At 43.2% G+C, this 23,129-nt stretch overlaps 1 protein-coding gene across 1 annotated transcript in view; it reads right to left on the bottom strand.

Annotated features, from left to right (window-relative positions):
- Positions 1 to 13,448: 13,448 nt before the first annotated feature.
- The window catches only part of TEKT4 (tektin 4), a 52,039-nt gene continuing 42,358 nt past the window's right edge, over positions 13,449 to 23,129 (bottom strand). The window contains exon 6 of the mRNA XM_033914063.1: positions 13,449 to 16,828. Within this exon, the coding sequence (XP_033769954.1) occupies positions 16,612 to 16,828 (217 nt within the window). The 3' untranslated portion in view covers positions 13,449 to 16,611. The remainder of the gene's footprint in view (positions 16,829 to 23,129) is intronic.

The raw sequence follows: 23,129 nt of genomic DNA on the forward strand, positions 1-23,129 counted from the left end.
TTGAAACCCAAAGTCGTACTCTGCTCTACCACCTCCTCTGGAAGCGCATTCCAGGTGTCCACCACCCTCTGGGTGAAGAAGAACTTCCTAGCATTTGTTCTGAACCTACCTCCCTTCAATTTTTTAGAGTGCCCTCTAGTTATTGTTGCCCCCGCCAGCTTGAAGAATCAGTCCCTCTCTACCTTCGCTATACCCTTCATGATCTAATAAGTTTCTATCATATCCCCTCTAAGTCTCCGCTTTTCCAGGGAATAGAGCCATTATTAACAGAGACTTGGGGAAATCCATTGCATATTTCTCGGATAAGTAGCAAAAAAATCTGTTTTATTCTTTGGGATCTTGCCAGGTTACCTGGGTTTGCCACTGTTGAAACAGGATCCAGGGCTTGATGGATCTGTGGTCTGTCCCAGGATGGCAACTCTTATGAGACTTGCTCAAGGTAAATGCCGATGGCTTGATTCACATCTTCAGTGATTCAGTCTGAAATGGATTTTTCTTTCCTAATATCCTTTCTTCACCTTCCCAGTGCAACAGTGTTTCTGATGGATCGTAAGCTTTTACAATTAATGTTACCCAATTGAATATAAAGGCTATAATTTAATTTCAGGAATCGGACTTTCATAAACGATATGAGCTTTCCAATTATGCTTAATGAGGTCAGAAGGACTCCTTGACTGAATTAAAGCTTTGGATTTAATCAGGCAGAATATGATTTATGCCGTCCAGTATATATTCCGGCACAACCTCCCTGAGCATTTCAACCATTCAAGTTGTCTCTGCAATAATCAGCTTTTCTCTTGAGTAATTAAATTAGACCTTCCTTTGTAATTCAACAACCACACTCTATAGAGATGAGCTAAATCTATCCCTTGACAACAGGACATTATAGTGTAGACTCGGATGCTTAACTCCTGTTCCGCTTTGATCCTTTTCCTTTGGTTCTGGTCACAGAACGGATGCTTTTAGCAGTATAACTCACTGCACTTTATCACGGATCTTGCCTAGGCTGGATTGCAAGATGATGACAGGTTCATTGAGTTCAATCTAGAGAATGACATGGGGACAAATTTTTCCCTGTCCCTGTAGGAACTCATTTTCCCATCCCGGCGAGTTCTTTTTCTGCCTCCTGCCCCCATCCCTGCAAGCACCGTCCTCATCTGCATAAGCCTCAAACACTTGAAAATCATAAGGGTTCAAGTCTTGTGCGTTTAAGGCAGAGCTTACAGGAATGGAGCAGGGATGGTGACAAAACTCACAGGGACGGAGGAAATTGAGTTCCTGCGGGGATGAGGACGAATTTGTCCCCGTGCCATTGTCTAGTTCAATCTTTACCTTCAAGTCATCTCTATCTGATATACCAGAGAGAGACAAATATATATTTTTAAAAATAGTGATTACGTATTTCAAGCCAGTTTTTCAGAATAATCTTTCCTGACCCCAGAAATGATCTGCAAAAGCCCCCGAGCCAACCCTCTTCCAATCTAATTAAATCTTAATTAAGAATTTTCTGTAAGCTCCCAATATACGTATTCCTGCTATCAAGACAGACTTCTTGGGTCACCAGGCCGCCTAGTGGTATAAAATATTAAGTGGATTTACTAAAAAGAAATTAAAAACTGGTTTAAGAGATATTTGGAGCATTGAGATTAAGCATGAAATTACTGCATCTCAATGGCCACGAATTTGGTCTTGGAGGATGAAATGTACGGTGTCGGCATCTATGAGACAAACTTGGTTTTTTCTGTTGCATAGAGCGTTATGGACCCCTGTTAGGTTACAAAAATTAGATAGTTCTTTGTCTAATAGATGCTGGCATTGTCATCTAGAAGTAGGAACTTTAGATCATTTATTGTTCCATTGCCCATATATTATGAATTTTTGGAAATCAAATTGGGACCAAATTAATAATTTATTAGATAACCCAGTGGCATTATCTTATGATACTGTGATATTTGGTATGGAAATGAGAGCAAAAAGTCAGATTTCTGCAAATAATAATAAATTACTGCTTATAATGACTGCTGTTGCCATTCAGCAAATTACATATAATTGGAAGGATTGGAGGAGATTAAATTATAACTTTTGGTGGAATTCTTTATGCCATATCTATAAAATGGAAAGATTTATTGCTTTACAAAGGGGATACTTTAAGAAATTTCAGGATGTGTGGAAACCATTAACAAAATATTGTAAGGATTAAGTAAAATTATTTCCCTTTTAATTATCAGTTCAGGATATAGGGAGAGGGGTATTTTTATTATTACATATATTATATAATAATGGAAGATATGGATGGGAGGGATGGGAAAGGGGAAGAGATAAAATTTATATAATGTACCAATGATTGTTTATAAGTGATATATTTATTGTTACTGTGAATGAATATATTTTACACTTAATGTAATTTTGAAAATGAATAAAGAATATTAAAAAAAAAAAAGAATTTTCTGTAAGCTGTGATACTTTTTAGTTTGACCAACATAAGAATGATCTAAAAATGATGCATAGGAGCTTGTGTGACCTCATAAGTTCTCTTTTCAGAACATTTCAAAAACATTTGTCTCAAGCACTCTTCCAATGCTGGAAGCTAAGGTGAAAACCAATCATAAGGTTGCAGGTTCCATCCACATTCTCTTTCTTTAATCTCTCTTCTTTTTTGTGGAATTATTTTCTACACTTTTCTTAATTTTGCTTTCACTTTGTTTCATCTGCTGTTGTATCAATCCTTGATTGTTTCCAGGTCTTCTCCTCTTTCATGGGAATGGCCTTTGGTATCTGGTCAATTAGAGTCTTAAGCCACTCTCTGTGTATGCCAGAATGCACTGGGAAGGAGGCCTAAGACTCTGATTGGCCCCTCACTGGTGCATTCCAGGATGCACTGGAAAGGGGGAGGCCCGCCATTGTGAAGAGGCAGGCCTGGCAGCTGGAGGAAGTAGGTATCCCTCCGGTTGGGGGTCTTTGAGGGGGGGGGGCGGTGGCAATGGGAGGGATTGGACATCCCTCTTGCCGCAGACAGTGTTATGACCACAGACTTCCCTGCCAGAATTTAAAATTAGGTCCAAAGCACGTTCCCACCAAAATTGAAATATCCTACCAGAATTCAAATCTGTGACCAACAAACTTAAGAACAAAAAACATAAGCAGTGCCTCTGCTGGATCAGACCAGAGGTCCATCATGCCCAGCAGTCCGCTCATGTGGCGGCCCATCAGGTCCAGGATCTGTATAGTAACCCTCTATCTATACCCTTCTATTCCCTTTTCCTTCAGGAAATTATCTAATCCCCTCTTGAACCCCCAAACCGTACTCTGTCCTATCACACCCTCTGGAAGCGCATTCCAGGTGTCCACCACCCTTTGGGTGAAGAAGACCTTCTTAGCATTGGTTCTGAATCTGTCCCCTCTTAATTTTTCCGAATGCCCTCTCGTTCTTGTAGTTTTCAAACGTTTGAAGAATCTTTCCCTCTCCACTTTCTCTATGCCCTTCATGATCTTGTAAGTCTCTATCATGTCCCCTCTAAACCTCTGCTTTTCCAGGGAAAAGAGCCCCAGTTTCTGTAATCTTTCAGCATATGAAAGGTTTTCCATACCTTTTATTAATCGCATCACTCTTTTCTGGACCCTCTCAAGTATCGCCATATCCTTCTTAAGGTACGGCGACCAATATTGGACGCAGTACTCCAGATGCGGGAGCACCATCGCCTGATACAATGGCAGGATGACCTTTTTCGTTCTGGTTGTAATACCTTTCTTGATAATACCTAGCATTCTATTTGCCTTCTTAGAGGCTGCTGTGCACTGTGCCAACGGCTTCATTGTGTTGTCCTTTTCTTGGGTATTTTCACCCATTACTAGCCCTCCCATTGTATAGCTGTACTTCGGGTTTCCATTTCCTACATGCAAGACTTTACATTTCTCTACATTAAACTTCATCTGCCATCTCGTTGCCCACTCTTCTAGTTTGTTCAGGTCCCTTTGTAAATCCTCACAGTCCTCTTTAGTCACAACTCCACTAAATAGTTTGGTGTCGTCTGCGAATTTTATTATTTTGCACTTCGTCCCTGTTTCTAGATCATTTATAAATACATTGAACAGCAGCGGCCCGAGTACCAACCCCTGTGGAACACCACTCGTGATCCTTCTCTAGTCAGAGTAATGGCCCTTCACTCCTACCCTTTGCTTCCTACCCGCCAACCAATTTTTGATCCATCTATGTACGTCTCCTTCCACCCCATGGTTCTTCAGTTTCTGTAGTAGGCATTCATGGGGTACCTTGTCAAAGGCTTTTTGGAAATCTAAGTAAACGATGTCTATGGGGTCCCCTTTGTCCATTTGTTTGTTAATTCCTTGGAAGAAGTGCAATAAGTTCGTTAGGCACGATCTTCCCTTGCAGAAGCCATGCTGGCTTGTTTTCATCAGTTTATTTTTTTCTAGATGCTCATCGATGCTGTCTTTTATCAAAGCTTCCGCCATCTTCCCCAGAACCGAAGTCAGACTTACCGGTCTGTAGTTCCCCAGGTCACCTCTCGATCCTTTTTTAAAGATGGGCGTAACATTAGCTATCTTCCAATCCTCCGGGATCATGCCTGTATTCAGGAATAGGTTACAAACGTGCCATAGTAGTTCCGCTATTACCTCCTTCAGTTCCTTCAAAACCCTAGGATGGATTCCATTCGGGCCCGGAGATTTGTCACTTTTTAATCTATCTATCTACTTATGTACATCTTCGAGGCTTACCTCCATTGAAGTTAATTTTTCTGCTTGATCTCCTGTGAAGATTTTTTCAGGTTCCGGCACATTGGATGTGTCCTCCTTTGTAAATACTGATGAAAAGAACATGTTTAGTCTATCCGCCACTTCTTTTTCTTCTTTTACCACTCCTTTTTTTATCTCCGTCATCCAGCGGTCCCACCTCCTCCCTAGCCACCTTTAACATATCTTTCCTGCCACTTTTCAAATTTGTGACCAATGAGCTTTCTTGCCAAAATTCAAATTCATGACCAACAGATCTCCCTGTTCTCATTCAGGTCAGTGAACGCACTATATTTAAAGAAAAACTGCAGACCTCACAGCATACTCTGAAGAAAGCCAGAGCATGATTACGGAAATGTCGGTTCTACTTGACAAGACACAACGAGATCCGGAAACCTGCAAGAAGCATGATGCCATGGAAGCCTAAGAGAATATAAGGGTAGATAGAGTGTGAGCCCACCGGGACAGATAGAGAAAAATGCTTGAGTACCTGAATAATTTGTAATCCGCAAAGTAGGATATGTGGAATATAAATAATTAAAATAATTAAAAATTTTTTATGATACAAGTCTCACTTCTCCCTCTTATGTCCAGAGTTGAGGGCAAACCTGAACATAGCAAAAATGCCCAGTGCCTTCTAGTCCTGTTTCCATTTCTATGGTGATTCTAAGATTAAATACTGTGTTTTCCTGAAAATAAGGCAGTGTCTTATATTCATTTGGGGCCCAAAAAAGGCACTAGGTCTTATTTTCAGGGTATGCACATGATCATCTCTCTCTTCCTCTCCTTCACCCTAATTCTTCCTCTTTCCTTTCTCTCCCCCACATGTGCAGCATCTTTCCTGCCCTCCCTCCCATCCCCCTGTGCAGCAGAAGTTTGCCCAGTTTCTATCCTTCCCTCCCTCCCTCCCTCCCTCCCTCCTATCCCTTGTGCAGCATCCCTTGTACAGCAGAACCCTAGAGCACCCCCTGCCCTCACCGTGCAGCCGAACCCCTGCTGACCCTCCATCCTTCCCTTCCCGCGAGCGAGCCCTACCTTCAACCGAAGCAGCGTTGGGCCGGAAGCACTCTACACAGGCTGCTTGGCCTTGTCAATCGGGAATTTCACTCTGCTGCGTTGCTGATGTCATCCACGACGGAGAAGGCCAAAGCAACCTGTTTAGAGTGCTGCTGGCCCGACGGTGCTTTGGTTGAACGTAGGGCTCGCTCGTGGTTAGCGGGGAGGGAAGGATGGAGGGTTAACAGGAGTTTGGCTGCACGTGGGGGGGGGGGGGGTTTGAAGAGTTGAAGATTTGCTGGCGAATACTGGGACTAAGGCTTATTTTTGAGGTAGGGTTTATATTAAGGCTTACCCCGAAAATGATGCTGTCTTATTTTCAGGGAAACACGGTATTAGACTCTCCCATTTATAACTCTCCCCATCTCACCCTTTCCATTATCCTTGCTACTTATCACTAGACTGCAGCACCTGTCTGCTGCGTTCACTTTAAGTATTACCACAGAGAACAGAAAGCCTGCAGAAGCTCGAGATACGCTTTTTCGTTTAGAATAATTCTCACCTTCTGAGAATTCTGATCATGCCCTGAAATTAATGTCCCTGAACTAAATAATAATTCTTCACTTGCCCTTATGCAAAAAGATGATGCATTTATTTTCACTAATGAAATACATCTTTGGCTTTCAGCTAGAGTGAAGTCCATTATAAATTGCCCTTGTAACATTTACAAGTTCGAATAACAAGCAGAGGGCTTGACCTGCCCCATAGATCTGATGTTTGCTGTGCAGAAAACATTGCTTTACAATTGCAGGATCTTTTTTTCCTTATGGTGAAATTCAATTTTGCTTGACGTGTGGTGTCCAGGAAAACCAAGCAGCTCATTGAGATTTTATTGCATCCTACTTGGCCTAACTTTCTCTTTAACTTGCTGAATTATGAAGAATGAGTAATATCTTAGATCAAAACTTTTAAAGATACAGTTAAATCAGGTCTGACTTAAAAGTGTTGTGGGGCCACTTTTAGCTCCACCCCTTAGGTCACAGAAACTTCTAGTGCTTGGAAGACCCGTTCGATGCATGGGGTTCCTAGGAGCACCAGGCCTGGGATGGTCACCTTTTGCCCTCCTCTATAAAACACCTTTTTGAGTTAAAGATCTTAGGACCAGCTTTAGACTATGAGCAATGCAAAATGCCCTCAAACTAACTTCCCCTGCGCAATTCTTTCTGTTTTAGTACCCAAGATGTGTTTCATAGCAGATTCTGTACAACTCTTTATCGTGCATACAAATTAGAAACATTTCATCCACAATTTTCCCCTTTTCAGGTTAAACAAGCAAGACTTTACGACTCTGAAACTTCTTTTGTCCTTCACGACTCTGGGGCTATAGAATTATTTTGCTCGTTCTCTCTCTCTCTTCCTCTCAGGGTGCAAAACATCTGTGAGGTTTGCCCAATGTAGATCTTTTTACCCATTGCATTTGGGCATGGACGCTTTCTTTGTCTGATGCACTATCATCTTTCTTCTTTAGTTCATTCAAATGATAGTCTCTTCATAGCGACATGCTGCCATTTTGGGGAGCGAATAGCGAATAACCTTTAAGAAAGGTTTGGACAATTTCCTGGCTTTTGGGCTCCCCTGTTTCCTTTGGCCATTCTGAGTAGCACCTCCTCCTTTTCTAGTAAATTTTCCCTCTTCACATGTCCAAAATAGGTCAGTTTCTGTCTGGTAATCTTGCCTTCCAGGGACAACTCTGGGTTTATATGATCAAGAGCATCTTTGTTGGTGATCCTAGCTGTCCATGGGATTCGTAGAAGTCTTCGCCAGCACCACAGCTCGAAGACTTCAATTTTTCTTCTATCTGCTTTCGTGAGTGTCCACCACCAGGAGTGCCTCTCACTTTCACTATGCCACTGGCCCCTGTGTTCCTGATACAGTTTAATTAATCGCTGGCCATCATAGGACTGAAACTTCCTTGAAGGATATTTATACAAGTGAAATACTAAAGTTAAGGATATTTTTCATCAATTGTTTTTTTTTGGGGTCTTTTAAAAAAAAAAAAAAAAAATATTAAAAATATATAGAAGGTAAGTTCATAAGAATTGCTGCTGCTGGGTCAGACCAGTGGTCCATCGGTGACCCTTAGGTCAAAGACCAGTGCCCTGAGACTAGCCTTACCTGCGTATGTGTGATTGTCCTACCGGACCCTACATGGTCCTTGTATCAGCAAAACTGCCTTCCTCAGGACCCCCAAAACACGGACTATGTAGGGTCCGGTAGGACAATCACACGTGTAGTACAAACCCAGACTTTTATTTGTGTTTTTATGTTGAAAGAAGAGTGACCAGGATGGTAAAAGGGATGGAACTCCTCTCGGAGGAGGAAAGACTAATAAGGTTAGGGCTCTTCAGCTTGGAAAAGAGACAGCTGAGGGGGAGATATGATTGAAGCCTACAAAATCCTGAGTGGAGTAGAACGGGTACAAGTGGTTGATTTTTGCTTGTAAATGCCAGGGCACCTGCATATAATATGCAGTTGCTTACCTGTAACAGGTGTTCTCCGTGGACCACAGGATAATGCAGACACACCTGGGTAGCCTCCTCATGTGTCTGCATTAGCCTGTTCCATGGACAGTGCCTTTTATAAAATACCTCAGATGCATAAGTAGGCATAATGGCAAGATCACACCGTACTTGTACATGTGTTTGATGCAGGCATCAAACTGGGGCAGAGTATGGGTGAGTCCGGCCCTACTAATGTACTTTATAAAATACACTTATATTCATGGCGTGCTCTGAAGCCGCTGTAACACTAGCACCTTCAATCTAAGGGCCATTTCTGCAGGATTTATGATGGTATTTTATAAAAATATCGTGCTACCTTGGTGCCTTTATAAAAGGCATCCTGTTGCTTCCTCAATCCAGGTGACCAGTTATAAAATTACACCCTGAAAATTTACGTGCTGCTTCGTCCTGCGACAACTTTTTAAAAAGCACATATTTTTCCTTTGAAAATTAGGCACAATGCACTGTGGAAGTTTGCTTTTAAGCAGAAACTTGAAAATTGCCCTTTAATCTGCTCAGCCAGTCACTGCCATGAGGTATATTTCACGCAGTATGTAGGAATGCACCGCTGTTTTCAAGGAGATTACAACAGCATTTGATGCTTCATTTTGTGTTATCTATCTTTTAGCAAAACTAACAGCAAAAAAAATGAATGAAAAATAAAAACAAGCTTTGTTTTACCATGCACAGGCCTAAATTGTGACTGGAAGAGCTCTTCATTAACTTTTCTGTTATCTCTGCTGCTATTATATTTAATTTAGGACTTTGCTGAACTTTCCATTTGCCCTTCGCTGGATTTGCCATTTCAGAAATTTGACCTGATGGAGCAGAACTCGTTAGCATAAAGACAGAAGATGGTCATTTTAATTCTGCAGCATGCGTGACTGCAGGGACTTTGTATAATGTCAACCCTGTACAGCAAATTCACGTGAGATAAAATATAGCAGATGGAACAGCTCCACAATTCTTGCTTTCTTCCATTGAGTTTAACTAAGTAATGAAAGATGAACTGTAAAACATTTGCTTGAATACTCCCCCCCAAAAAAAATGGGCCACAGAGGGTAGGCCTACTGCAGTCATGGGCAGTCATAGTTGCAATTTTCAAAATGGCCCCATGGAAATTGTTCATAGGTGGACAGTACCCACAGACTTTTGCATCTAGTTTTTCTGGGGATAAAAAATCTTCTAGCCGTCCTTCTCCCTCTTCACTGAATGTGAAACCAACAAGGGATATCTGTTTCTATGACAGCTTCAGGTATTATAGACATTTTTAACAGAGTAGCATGAGGTGAGGAGTAAACTAACAGTTAATACAGTGGACTGGGCCTCAAGGGAGCCAGGTTCAAATTTCACATCAGGTTTTGGGTTTTTTTTAAACTTCTGAGTCCTCTGTATACTTTGGAGGACAGGCAGGAGAGGGGAGATGTGATAGAGACGTTTAAATACCTACGTGGCGTAAATGCGCATGAGTCGAGTCTCTTTCATGTGAAAGGAAGCTCTGGAATGATAGGGCATAGGATGAAGTTAAGAGGTGATAGGCTCAAGAGTAATCTAAGGAAATACTTTTTTACAGAAAGGGTGGTAGATGCATGGAACAGACTCCCAGAAGAGGTGGTGGAGACAGAGACTGGGTCTGGGATAGGCACGTGGGATCTCTTAGAGAAATAATGGTTACTGCGGATGGGCAGACTGGATGGGCCATTTGGTCTTTATCTGTCGTCATGTTTCTATGAATATATAAGACATAAGCAAGCCTGAAGACTATTGAAGTGCTGTACCTTCAGGTGCAATAAGAATTTTTCTGTTCCTGGAAGGCTCGCAATTGAAAAAACAAAATCACAAACAGCTGAACTAGAATTTGAACCTTGGTGCCCTGATTCTCAAACCTCTACTGTAACCATTAAGCTACTCTTCTGCTCTGCATGGACAGCTCTGTGACCATTTTATAAGATGGATGTTCCAATTCAGCCACACAGGGTCCATGTCCCATGTTTCCCCCCCGTTCATAATCTGGACATTTCAGTTTGTAAAATGGATGTTCATGCTGGAAGTTTCCAGCACATCTCGCATCTTAAAAAAACGATCTTAAAAAACCGACACTGGATCCAAGATCCTTGAAAAGACTGTACTATCACAATTCCTAGCCATTGTTGACAGACAGAAAGCCCTCTCCCCTTACCAATCAGGATTCAAAAAATTTCACAGCATGGAAACGGTCTTAGCAGACTTTATTGTTGACTGCTGGAACATAGTAGACAAAGGGAGCGATGGACTACTGGTCCTTCTAGACCTCAATGCCGCCTTCATTACCATTGACCACTACTGCCTCATTGCCAGACTCTCAACCATTGGAATAAAGGATCAAGCGCTCCAATGGTTCTTGTTATTCCTGAGCCATAGGACCCAAAGCATTCTACTAAAATATACTCTATAGTGAGCTAAACCGATAAAATATGGAGTACCGCAGGGCATCCTCCTGTCCCCTTTGCTTTTAATCTCTATATCAGACAATAATCAATAATTAACAATCTCTAATTAAAATATCATCATAACATGAATATTACAAGAAGTCATATAACAGTTTTCAAATTTTCACAAAACCTTAAGTAATTGAAATCAGTCCTAATATAAACATGGCAGTGTAAGCAAAATGTTTTGCTTGCATGTTATCTATCACAACCACTGATGACTACCCACCCAATCAAAGACCATTTCTCTTAGCTCCAACTTCTTCACATCACCTCCCAGTCTAGGAAATCAAATATAGTTCAGCCAAAAAGGTTTTCTCCCCCTTATTCATAACAAAAATCTCATCCTGCATAGCAATACAAGGCACAAATTCTTTAATATGCTCCCAGTGGAACAACCCTGGTAGGACAAGACTTATGTTCTTCACACCATCACATACACTTCATCTTCCGTGGCGTATGTCATATGCCCTTCCGCTTTAATATATGTTGGATGGACTACCAGACAAATCAAAGTTTGATTACAGGAGTATAGAAGCAGCCTACACACTGCTGGTTACTGCTCCTATGGTCCCTCATTATTTAGAACAGAACCATGTGGTCGTGGATGGGTGTCATGATCCAGACTTTAGCAGGGATCTGCGGTCTGGTTTGGTCACCTCTTATCACCATGGCCACTTTGGGTCACTCTAGTAACATAGTAAATGGCAGCAGATATGGACCTGAATGGTCCATCCAGTCCTCCCATTAGTTACATGCATTATAAATTCATGATTAAATTGTCTTTTTTCTTGATATTTCTAAGTCTACCTGGCACTGTCCTTAGGCTGTCAAAGCTAACTCCAGCCCATCTAACCATCTCGTCATTGTAAACTGCGCTCAACTGCATATTACATTCCCTTGCATTGTATTAGAGAATGACACGGGGAAAAAATCTGTCCCCGTCACCGCCCCGTCACCGGCCCACCATCCTCTGCACCGCCCCGTCACCGCCGATCCCTTCACCGCCCCGTCACCGTCACCGCCATCCCTTTCACCGCCCCGTCACCGCCACTGCCATCCCATTCACCGCCCCGTCACCATCCCCGCTGCATCCATATAAGCCTTTTTCCTTTCACTCCCTCCTTCCAATTTGAGCCGGGAACACTAGCGATCGCACGGTCCCCGCGGCCACTACCTGCCTGCCCGGTCGATCCTGGTGTTTGGCCGGCTCTCTCCCTTCTCCTCACCTTGGTTTGTGGGTTTTCTTTTTCGGCAACCTGCGCGCTTTCCCAGGGAGCCGCACACGCGCGGCTGCTCAGTGTTCGATCTTCTGCTCTGCTGCAACTTCCTGTTTCCGGTTGCGTCAGAGCAGAAGATCGAGGCTGAGCAGCGGCGGGTGTGCGCGGCTCTCTGGTAGCGTGCGGGTCGCCGAGGAGGAGGATCTGCGGACTGGGGTGAGGAGAGGGGAGAGAGCTGGCTGGACACTGGAATCGATTGGGCGGGCGGGTGTGAGCTGCGGGGACCGCGCGATCCTTCATGCCTCACTGCGGGGGACAAGACCATTCACCGCCCCGCGGGCGGTGAATGGCCTTGTCCCCGTCGCCGCAGTGACTGCTAGTTTTCTTCCCCGTTTTCGGCGGGTGACCCGCGGCTAAAATGCGGTGGCCGCGGGTAAACCGTCACCGTGTCATTCTCTACATTGTATCTTCGCTATGTATGTACAGTCTCTCTTACATTGTAAACCGCTCTGAACTGTTTATGGTATTGCGGTATACAAAAATAAAGTTATTATTCTTATTACAGATATAGACTGTAAAGTCTGCCCAATAACATCCTCATGTTACAAGTTGCTGGAGTGCCCATCAATGTCCTCCCTTGCCCATCCTTGCCATATTCAGGACACAGACCATGCAAATCTGCCCAGTATTGGCCTTAGTTCTTGAATATTTACCATTCATTTTCTAATTAGAAATCTGTATTTATCCCCTTTTAAAAAAATTAATTCCATCAATGTTTTCTTTTCCATCTCCCTGGGGAGGGCAAACTTTTCCACCATATCCCTCCGGTCACTCCAGGTCGCTCTGATCACTCTCATCGTTTTGGGTCACTTGGAGTATATTGGTCTTTGGCCACATAAGGTTCTCTGTCTCTTGGCCCTGGATGTCCTCTTCACTCATCCCTTTTCTGTTCATGATGAAGCTTAGGAGTCTTTGTAACCGTTTCAGAAACTTGTCAGTTCCTACCTCCTAAGGTTCAGAAGATGGACTTGCTTCAAACATAAGCATAACAGAAAAACTTGCTTCTATTGTCCTGGGAGGCTGCTTGAAAATTTGGAATCCATATATTCAAAATCTTTCCCATAAGAGCTCGAAGTATGATTCTTAATGTTTTATATTGAGGAATAAGAGACTTTCATTGCATCTTAATACTTTGCATCTTTGTAATGTGTCATCTTTCATTCTGGGGGTGGGAAGGGAATATGATTGATGATGGTAATAGTTGGAATTTCTTGAACTGCATATTTGTATAATTAATTTATTACACTGTTATAATTGGAAATAAAATTTAGGGGGACTGGGAAAGGGTGGGAAGGGGGAAGGGGAGAAAGGTATGGTATTATGAATAGGTAATATGGAAAATATATTTTGGAGGAATGATAAAACTATTTATGGAATATTTGAATTTAATTGTAATGAATATTTATTGTATTATTGTAAATTTATTTGATTCCTTCAATAAAATGTTTTAAAATAAAATATTTTTAATGAATGAGAAATGATAAAAAAAGGGTTTGAAAATGAGAAAAATGACCAAGCACACTTTCAAAATAATGCACACATTTTGCAAAAAGAGCACCCTCCTTCCTTTGTAGAAAAAGATGCCACTCAGTTTCTGCCGAATGCTCTTCTGTGCTGGGTACGAGTAAAGGAGGAAGGTCACTGACAATCTCTTAGGGTGATATTATAGGTTGAGCAAATGTGGCAGACAGCAGGACCTCTCAGGTCTCCAAATCATGTCTCTGGGTAACATAATGCCATTGAGAAATGGGTTACCATATGGCTCCAGAAAAAAGAGGATGGAATGAGACATCCAGATTTTACTTCCTCTGCTTTCAATGGATGTAAAACCCGGATGTCTCAATCCATCCTCCTTTTTCTGGAGCCATATGGTAACCCTAATTGCTTAACTGGATAATGATCCTGAGTTGAAACAACAAAGACAGTCTTAATTTTATCTGGTTAGTAATCCAGCACTAGCAGTCACTGCTAAATCTGGATACCAGTGCTGGATAGTCAGCATTAAATTCTCCCCTCCTTAGAAATGCTGACCATCCGGCCAAATATTAAGTCAGATGTTTTATGTAACCTCGTGTTGAGCAAAATATTAGCATGATGCACTTGGATGCTGTTATTAAAACAGATATCCTGAAACCTTCATCTTTCTGTGGACAATACAAATGAAATCATAGAAACATGATGGCAAATAAGGGTAAAACGGTCGATCCAGTCTGCTCATATGCAGCATCCACTATCTCCTCCTTTCCCTGAGAGATCCCACGTGCCTGACCCACGTTTTCTTGAAGTGTAATAGTATCTAACAAGAGTCACATATAACCCGATTCGCTCTTGGTCCTACTTGGTGATTATGTCATGGAAAATAAAAGGCCAAATGGCCCATCTGCAGCATCCACTATCTCCTGCTCTCCCTGAGACATCCCACATGTCTGTCCCATGCTTTCTTGAACTCAGACACAGTCTTTGTTGCCACCACCTCTACTGGGAGAGTATTTTTTTATTGTATTGGCTCGTGCTGTTTAGAATAAAAACTTTTGAGCCTTGTCAAGATTAAAGAAAGACTGAAATGGGAGAGAGACATTAAACTCCCGGGTCTCACTGTTTCTACAATATTCAGAGTTGTGGTCAGGAACCGGAAGTAGAGTTTATAGGAGTTTAGTGCTTTTAACAAAAATATTACCCAGATCAATAAGAAATGTCATAGTGATGTTTCTCTCCTGGATAAGTACTGAGGACAGGGTCATGAATTGTTTTTGGCTTGCTTTGCCTCCTCATACAGGCCTAAGTGACATTAAACCACAGTGTGCATTATTTTTAACATTTATGGTCAAAGTTTGAGTAAGGTTTAAACTAATGCCCAAAATTAAACAGGGATTTCACAAAAATGCATTCCTTTGGTTGCTGAAAGATGATCTTTAGATGTTACAAGCAATACTGTGAGAATTATTTAGCTGTTCAGTAGATGGAAAAGGCTCTGTATTTATGTTTGCCCTAGAAAAACTCTCAGGGCCAGAGGCACAAAGCTCGGACACCACAGGCAGCATGCTAGCAATGCTTAGCACAATAGAGCATGCACATTATATGCACACAAAAAGGGGGGGGGAGGGGAACTGTGCCTGGCGCTTGCTCATAACACTCACTAGGCACAGCTCCTCCCTCCTGTTAAGCTAGATGCTCTCCTTGTCCCAAACAGCTGAGTGGCTTCAGGGCAGGGGGAGAGCCCAGATGTGCCCATTAAAAAAAAAAAAGTTACCACCCCTTGTACTTTTTTTTAATAAGCAGAAAAGATGCCCACTTTCTTCTGCTGCTGCCGCGCCAACAACCACCCACCCCAACAAGGGGCCTCCCCCCAACCCACTCATGTCTCCCCGTACCTTTAAAGTGAAGATCGACAAAATGACGAGCCTACCCCTTCCTGATGCATCCTGGGATGTACCGGAAGGGGCCTAATGCCCTGATTGGCTCAGGCACATAAGGCCCCTCCTCAAAGATGCACTGGAAAGGGTTAGGGCCCACTATTTTGAAGAGACAGGCCTGCCAGCAGGAGGGAGTGGGCATCCCTCCTGCCAGTCTTCATTAGAAGGTAAGGAGGTTGGGGTGTGTGGCGGGGTCTAGACAGCGGGGGCTGAGACAGGAGGGAGGGACTTGGGAGCAGCATCAGGAGGGAGGGGGGCTCAGCATGAGGAGGGACGGGATGGCATTAGAGGGGCTTGGGGGCATACATGAGGGGATCGGTTGGAGGGAGGGGTTGGTTTTTTTTTTCTAATGGTTGCCAGGGCCTTTGCTGGCAGGATGGACTGCCACAGCCTTACTTTCCTGTCAGTGCCTGAGCCAATCAGCGTTCAGGTACTGACGGGAAATTAAGACTATGGCAGCTCAGAACCTCTCGGTAAAGTTTGCATGGGAAACAACACATTTCTCTGCTTTGCATTACATAGAATACTAATGAGCTCCTTATAATGCATTAGCGGAGGATTCTTGGTGGCTACTACTGATGATAGGTAGCAGCCATGGATAACCCTTTTGTGCATCAGCAGGAGACTTTCTTTACAACAGAATCTTTTATGTATCGGACCTCAGTACTCAATCTTTATGCATGTACAAGCTGTTACTAATTAGAATCTCATTTCTAGGTGTTATCTCTATCCGGGTTACCAGATTTTGCAACTGGAAAAAGAGGATGTGTGGCCCCACCCCATTCTGCCCTCCAATCCCAGCCCCACGCAAACCTTGTCTCTTCGGGCTGAATTTGGAGTGTCGCATGCATGTGCTGTCACATCCGCACATGCGTTAATGCACTCCAGACTGGCACCGATCTCAACAGATTTTCAAAACCCGGACAAAGTGCCAGCATTTGAAAAGCCATCCGGATGCCCAGACAGTCCTCTGAAAAGAGGACATGTCTGGGTAAATCCGTACTTCTGGTAACCCTACCACAGATCCCTCTCATACAATAAATTAAAGCACTGCACTACAGATAAACAATCTTATCCTGTTATCTACCGAGTGTAAAATTTCACTAAAAAGTTTAACATTTCTGTTCTCCTTCCAAGCTAGTCACTAGTCATAGCCTAACAGTTTCATTATAGTGGGATAGCGAGTGCGATGGGTCATGCACTTTTCTCTGTCAATAAACAGACTGTTGGTTTTAACAGCGATCTCCTTTTCTAGAGACATCCGTGTATCTTCCAGGTTCTTCAGTGACTGCTCAGCTTCTTCCAGCTTGCGTTTCAGAGCCTCTATGGAAGCAAGGATTTCTTCGACTTCACTAATCAATCTGCAAGTTGAAGGAAATAAAAGATATTGATAACCATCATCAAAAACACAAGGTGAGTGGCCAGTCTGAAGGTACTATAAGAACATAACAATGGCCTTACTGGGTCAGACCAAAGGTCAATCAAGCCCAGTAACCCATTCTCATGGTGGCCAATCCAGGTAACTAATATCTGGCCAAACCCCAAAGAGTAGCAACATTCCATGCAAGCAGTGGCTTCCCCCATGACTTAATAACAGACTATGAACTTTTCCTCCATGAATTTGTCCAAACCTTTAGGAATTTGTACTATTTCTGTATGGAGGAGAAAGGGAAAAAAGAAGCCAGAAGCACTAACTAGTGTCTGATAACAGGATTTATTTGAGAAACTATCTATCAAGGCAAGGTCATAAGAACATAAGCAATGCCTCCGCTGGGTCAGACCTGAGGTCCATCGTGCCCAGCAGTCCGCTCATGTGGCGGCCCAACAGGTCCAGGACCCTCTATCCCCTTTTCCAGCAGGAAATTGTCCAATCCTTTCTTGAACCCCAGTACCGTACTCTGCCCTATTACGCCCTCTCGAAGCGCATACCAGGTGTCCACCACACATTGGGTAAAGAAGAACTTCTTAGCATTCGTTAGGAAGGTCTTACAGCAAAGGTGATTTTGTCAAAGCCTGATATGTTTTGGCAGCTAGAGTGCCAGCATCAGGGGCACATTCGGTCTTTGTAAGAAGAGCAAGATACACCTTGAGATAGGAATTTCAATGCAAAAAGATTGCCTACAAGTAAAAACATTTGTCCAGCTGCCGAAACATCCTTTTGCCAGCCACTAGTTGGTTCTTCTGGCTGCTTTTTTCTTTTCGCTGTAGCTTAACTTTGCCCGTCTGCTTCCCCAAGTTACGCAGTTTGGTAGGATGCAGAAAAGCATTCACAGTTTTTGATCAACATGGGAGTCCCTGCTGTCTCTCAAAGATGACATCTACTGATTCACGTACGAGGGCTGTTCAAAAAGTATCAGTAGAGCAGGTTTCAGAGATAACTGGTCTGCAACTCCTGGCTAAGAACTGTTGATGTTATGGCTGAACTTGACAGAAGAGGGTTAAAAACTGCCTGATGGTTGCAAATGAAGACTCGCAATGATGAAGCTCTTCGGACTGAGATGGAAATCCATAGGAGCAGAAGAAAATTGTCAGACCACAATAAAAACCGGAAATCCACAGCAAGACTGTAAGAAAGCAATCTTTGTCTTCAGACTTGCCCTGTTTGGGACAGATGTTCTGTCATTGTGATTTATCACCATGCTGAAAGTATAATAATTACGATCCATTTTACCAGGGAGCCTAGATTATCTCCAGGTTCCTCAGTGTAAATAGAAGCTGGTTCCGCTTCACTGTCAGGTACAGCACGTGAAATCCTACCTTACCCCTGACTGCACCACAAGCCATTATCTTACTGATAACACTGCCACGTCTCAGGTTCTTATTCTAGCTACTCTGCAGGAGCTCATAAGCAGCATTCCTCTCCCTGCAAAAAAACATTTTATCCTGCTCAGTTATTGCTTTCAAATTTGAAAAGTATTCTGAGCCGTTCCCCTGAACATTTGGAAGCTATTAGGATCATGTGAAGCATTTTGAATCCATCAACTATGATATGAACGTAAGTGATGTTTGAATTCTATGAACTGGAATCATACAGGTTGTGATCTTTCAGTGGACTAATGTGGTTTAAACAGATGTTGTTCCGAGTAAACTTCTGAGCCGGCTGTGATTAAAAGAAGAAGAGATCTGTGAGGTTTCAAAAACTCATTTCCAGCATTTTCATAATGTTCAATAACAGGGAGAATAGTCTGCAATAAATCCAGGACTGATATAGTTAATAGAACAAAAGACTCTAAAGCAATCACAGTCCTGTTTAGTGGAAGGTAATGCATGAAACCCTTTTGAACACAGCTGAGCTCAAGCAAAAAGCACAGGAGCTGTTTCAAGGCTTTCAAAGAGAACTGCAGTGGATGCTGAGTGCATAAGAGCTTTTGAAAAATCATTTTGCAGGTACATTTTGGCTGTAGAGAAGTCACTCTGGGAGTAATTCCATAACTGGGTGCCTCATATCGACTCATGGCTGAACTCCCTGTGTGCCCAGGCTCCTTTATAGAATGCCAAAGTAACCCACAAAAGAGCCACCTGCCTTTCTGTACCTGTGGTCGATGGCGTAGCGAGGGAGGTTGGTGCTTGTGGCAGTGACACCCGGCATCCCTGCACCGTGCGCGCCCCCTGCCACTTGCGCGTACATCTTGAAATATTTGCTGATACGAGCAGCATTATCCACCCACTGCCGTGCCAGTGTCAGCTCCCTAATGTCAGAAGGGAGCCGACCCCAGCGCAAGCAAGCAAGTGGAAGATGATACTCACACCACCGAACATTTAAAGAGGTACGGGGGGAAGCAGAGAGGAAAAAAGGCACCATCGTGCTCCCCCCCCCAGCTCAGGGGTGATATGATAAAGGTCTATAAAATGTTGAGTGGAGTGGAAAGGGTAGATGTGAATTGCTTTTTAACTCTTTCCAAAAATACTAGGACTAGGGGGCATGCGATGAAGTTACTAAGTAGTATATTTAAAACAAACCGGAGAAAATATTTCTTCACACAATGTGAAATTAAACTCTAGAATTCATTCCTGGAGAATGTGGTGAAATCAGTTAGCTTAGCAGGGTTTTAAAAAGGTTCATAGGCTATTATTGAGATGGCTAGGGAAAATCCACTGCTTATTCCTAGGATAAGCAGCATAAAATCTGTTTTACTACTTGGGATCTAGCTAGGTACTTGGGACTCCAGGATGCTGGGCTTGATGGACTTTTGGTTTGTCCCAGTAAGGCAATTCTTATATTCTTATAGGTATTTAAATGTTTTTATCATATTGTGGACCCCCTCGTGGTGGAGTACGGTTCTACTAATAGGTGTAGAATACATACGAATAGACAGAGAAATCCTTGCCTTAGAAAATTCACAGTACAAAAAGAAAAGGCAAGGAAGATGTCCTTCCAAAACAAACCTTTATTTGTTTAAAGTCTGAACCAGGATCCTAGTTTCGGTGGATCTAAACGCCTTCCTCAGAGAACAATGGTCAAAGTGGTTGTAAAGGCAAAAGCACTTGGTAAAGCAGTCAAAAAGCCAAGAGAAACGCATCAGGTAAAAGGATGATTCTCTTGGCTTTCTAACTGCTTTGCCAAGTACTTTTGCTGCTGTTTTTTTTTGTTGTTTTTTTCAAATTCTTTATTTGTTTTTCCATCTTACATCAAAAACACAATATTGCATCATTTAACCTTAAAAACATCACTTGTATTTCTTATAACTTCATCTTAAAAACATAAATTTAAACCCTCCCCACCCACCCTTCCTACAAATATTTTAATCAAAAAGTCATATCTATTAATCAAATCTTTAATATAACTTTATACCCTCCCCCTCCCCACTATGTATGAGAGTACTTTCATTGGATAAATGGTGTCTAATCATTGCAATAATTTGTCATTTGGACTCAATGGCTGGCAGGGATGTCGAAGCCCTGCCAACCACAAAGATTCACTGCCTGAGCCATTCCCCTCCTGCTTGTGTTGCTGAAGCTGCCAATGTCGGCACTCCCCGAGCATGCTCAGCTCTTGTGCAAACTGAGAATGCTAGAGAGGCTAGAGAAACTGGGCCTCTTCTCCCTCGAATAGAGGAGACTGAGAGAGGACATGATCGAAACATTCAAGGTACTGAAGGGGATAGACTTAGTAGATAAGGACAGGTTGTTCACCCTCTCAAAGGTAGGGAGAACAAGAGGGCACTCTCTAAAGTTGAAAGGGGATAGATTCCGTAAAACGTAAGGAAGTTCTTCTTCACCCAGAGAGTGGTGGAAAACTGGAACGCTCTTCCGGAGTCTGTCATAGGGGAAAACTCCCTCCAGGGATTCAAGACAAAGCTAGACAAGTTCCTTCTGAACCAGAACGTACGCAGGTAGGGCTAGTCTCAGTTAGGGCACTGGTCTTTGACCTAGGTCTGCTGGGCACGATGGACCACTAGTCTGACCCAGCAGTGGCAATTCTTATGTTCATAGGAGATCAGGTGTCAGTAGCTGGAGGCATGCCTAGGATTCCCATATTTGGAGCCTCATGAACCCAGACGCATAGCCCTGCCCATTCTGCCCCATCCCGCCTTGTTCCACCTCCAGCCATACCCAAATGTGCCTCAAGTCCCACCCCCAGCCCCAGCCCTACCCTCTCAAAGCCTCTGCTTCCCCGACGAGCTCTGGCTGCATCTGGAGGGCCTCGAACATGCAAGGGTGTGTGTGACATCATCTGTGCATGTTCAGAGGCCCTCCAGAAGCGGCCAGAGCTCATCAGGGCTTTCCAAAACCCGGACTAACTGCCGGGTTTTGGAAAGTCCGTCCAGGAACCCAGACATTCCTCTAAAAAGAAGACATGTCCGGGTTTTCCCAGACATCTGGTAACCCTAGGCATGCCGACAAACCTCCTCTTTTCTCCAGCAACAAGAGAAGGAGGGGGGGGGGGGGCTCAGGCAACAAATCTCTTTAGGTGGTAGAGTAGCGAGGCTTCGGCTTCCCTGTCAGCTAAGTATTATTTTTAATGGGATGGAGTAAATGCATGCGTCCCCCAAAACAGTTGACTGGTTATACCCCTGCGCCCAACACACACTATTTAATATCTGCTTGAATTCCCTGTTGCACAATCTGCCTTCTGTTCCTGTCCTGGTTCTTGTTCCCAGCCTATCTGGACCATCCTGCCCTGGACCTGGCCTCTCCATCACACTCCAGCCCAGGTCCTGCTGCAGGGAGTTTTTCTTTGCAAGCTGCCCAAAAATGCTTTTAGTATTGAGGGAATCACTGCAAACCCTACAGACTGTGGGATTTATTTGGGCTTCGGGAGTATAGGAGGTGAAATAAATAAATGATATTAAATTAGCACTAAGCTAAGTTTTTTAAGAGCTTTGTGTTTCTAAAGAGAAAGAATTGCGTACTGCAACCCTCATCCCTGAATCTTTTTATGACATCTAATCCCTTTTCCTAAAAGCAAAAGGCATCCAGCTCTTCTTTGAGGAAGGTACCATGCTTGACTTTCACTTAAAGAATACCCAGTTTGTTTGACATTTTCTTGTTCACTGAGTTTAAACATGTCTCGTTCACCGCATACAGGCAGTGGAACTAACAGAATTTGACAGGCTTATTTGGCTTTACTGATTCAGTACAGAAGCCAAGGGAGTATCTGTGGAGCAGGGGAGGGGGGTTAGTTTTACCTAAACAGGATTCCAATAAGGACCTATCTTATAAAAGCTATGTCCCTCCATAAAACAGTGCATCCCTTCTTTTAAGCTCCCGTGTGCACAGCCAGGCAACATTAAGGGCTCTTTTCCTTATATGAAACTGGCTTAGCACATGGAAAATCCTTGAAAGGATTATCTTCTATAAGTTTGCAGCTAAACTGATTAACCACTGAATTACTGCACGCAGGAGATTGCTATGATGTGAGCTGAACATCTCATTTACTGGGCGCTACTAATTGTATCAACTATAAAGACAAGCCATTAAAAACAGCGCTGTTGGCTGGACACAGGACACGGTGCATGCTGGACTGTCATGTCCTTAGCACCGTGTAGCTTGTTGAGCAATTAGTGAGGTTCATTATCCCACGAGACTGCATACTTTTGACTTGCATTTATGATACTAGCCGTTCCACTCTAAGGAAGGAAATAGTAAAGAGAAAGGGCTTGAGATTCAGCTGGTGATGATCAGCATTCGGTTCGCCACCACCGGCATTAAACCTGGAAATTTAATGCTGGGCCATGTCCAAGCTCCAGCACTGACTTTCCGGGTCTGAGGAGTCAGCTAACACATAGCCAGTTAAGTATTTCAACATTTCACCAGCTACGGGTTACCTTGCGCTATTTATGTGGTTAACCTGGCTGCTTAAGTGCTAAGTACTGGCATTTAACCAGCCAAGTGCCTTCTCCACCCCAGAACACCCCCAAAATAGATGGTTTTCAGTTCAGCGCTAACTTGTTAATTTGAGCGGCACTAAGGCCCGTATTCTCTAAATGGCGTTGGTTTTCAGTAGGCATTCAAGCTCAATGAAAAATGCCATTTCAATGAAGTTTTCACAGATTTTCGAGGCACTTATCAACACCTAAAAAATTGGGTCTCAGTAGGCCTTTATGGCGCTAACGCCACTGGAAGCTGGAATTGCTGTAAAGTGCTAATGGAGCCTTATTGAAAACAAATGTTAATCCAAAATATGTTGAGACCAGAAAATGACCTTCTACTGTGCAGGGG

Source organism: Geotrypetes seraphini, chromosome 11, assembly GCF_902459505.1.
Source record: "Geotrypetes seraphini chromosome 11, aGeoSer1.1, whole genome shotgun sequence".
Taxonomy (NCBI): domain Eukaryota; kingdom Metazoa; phylum Chordata; class Amphibia; order Gymnophiona; family Dermophiidae; genus Geotrypetes; species Geotrypetes seraphini.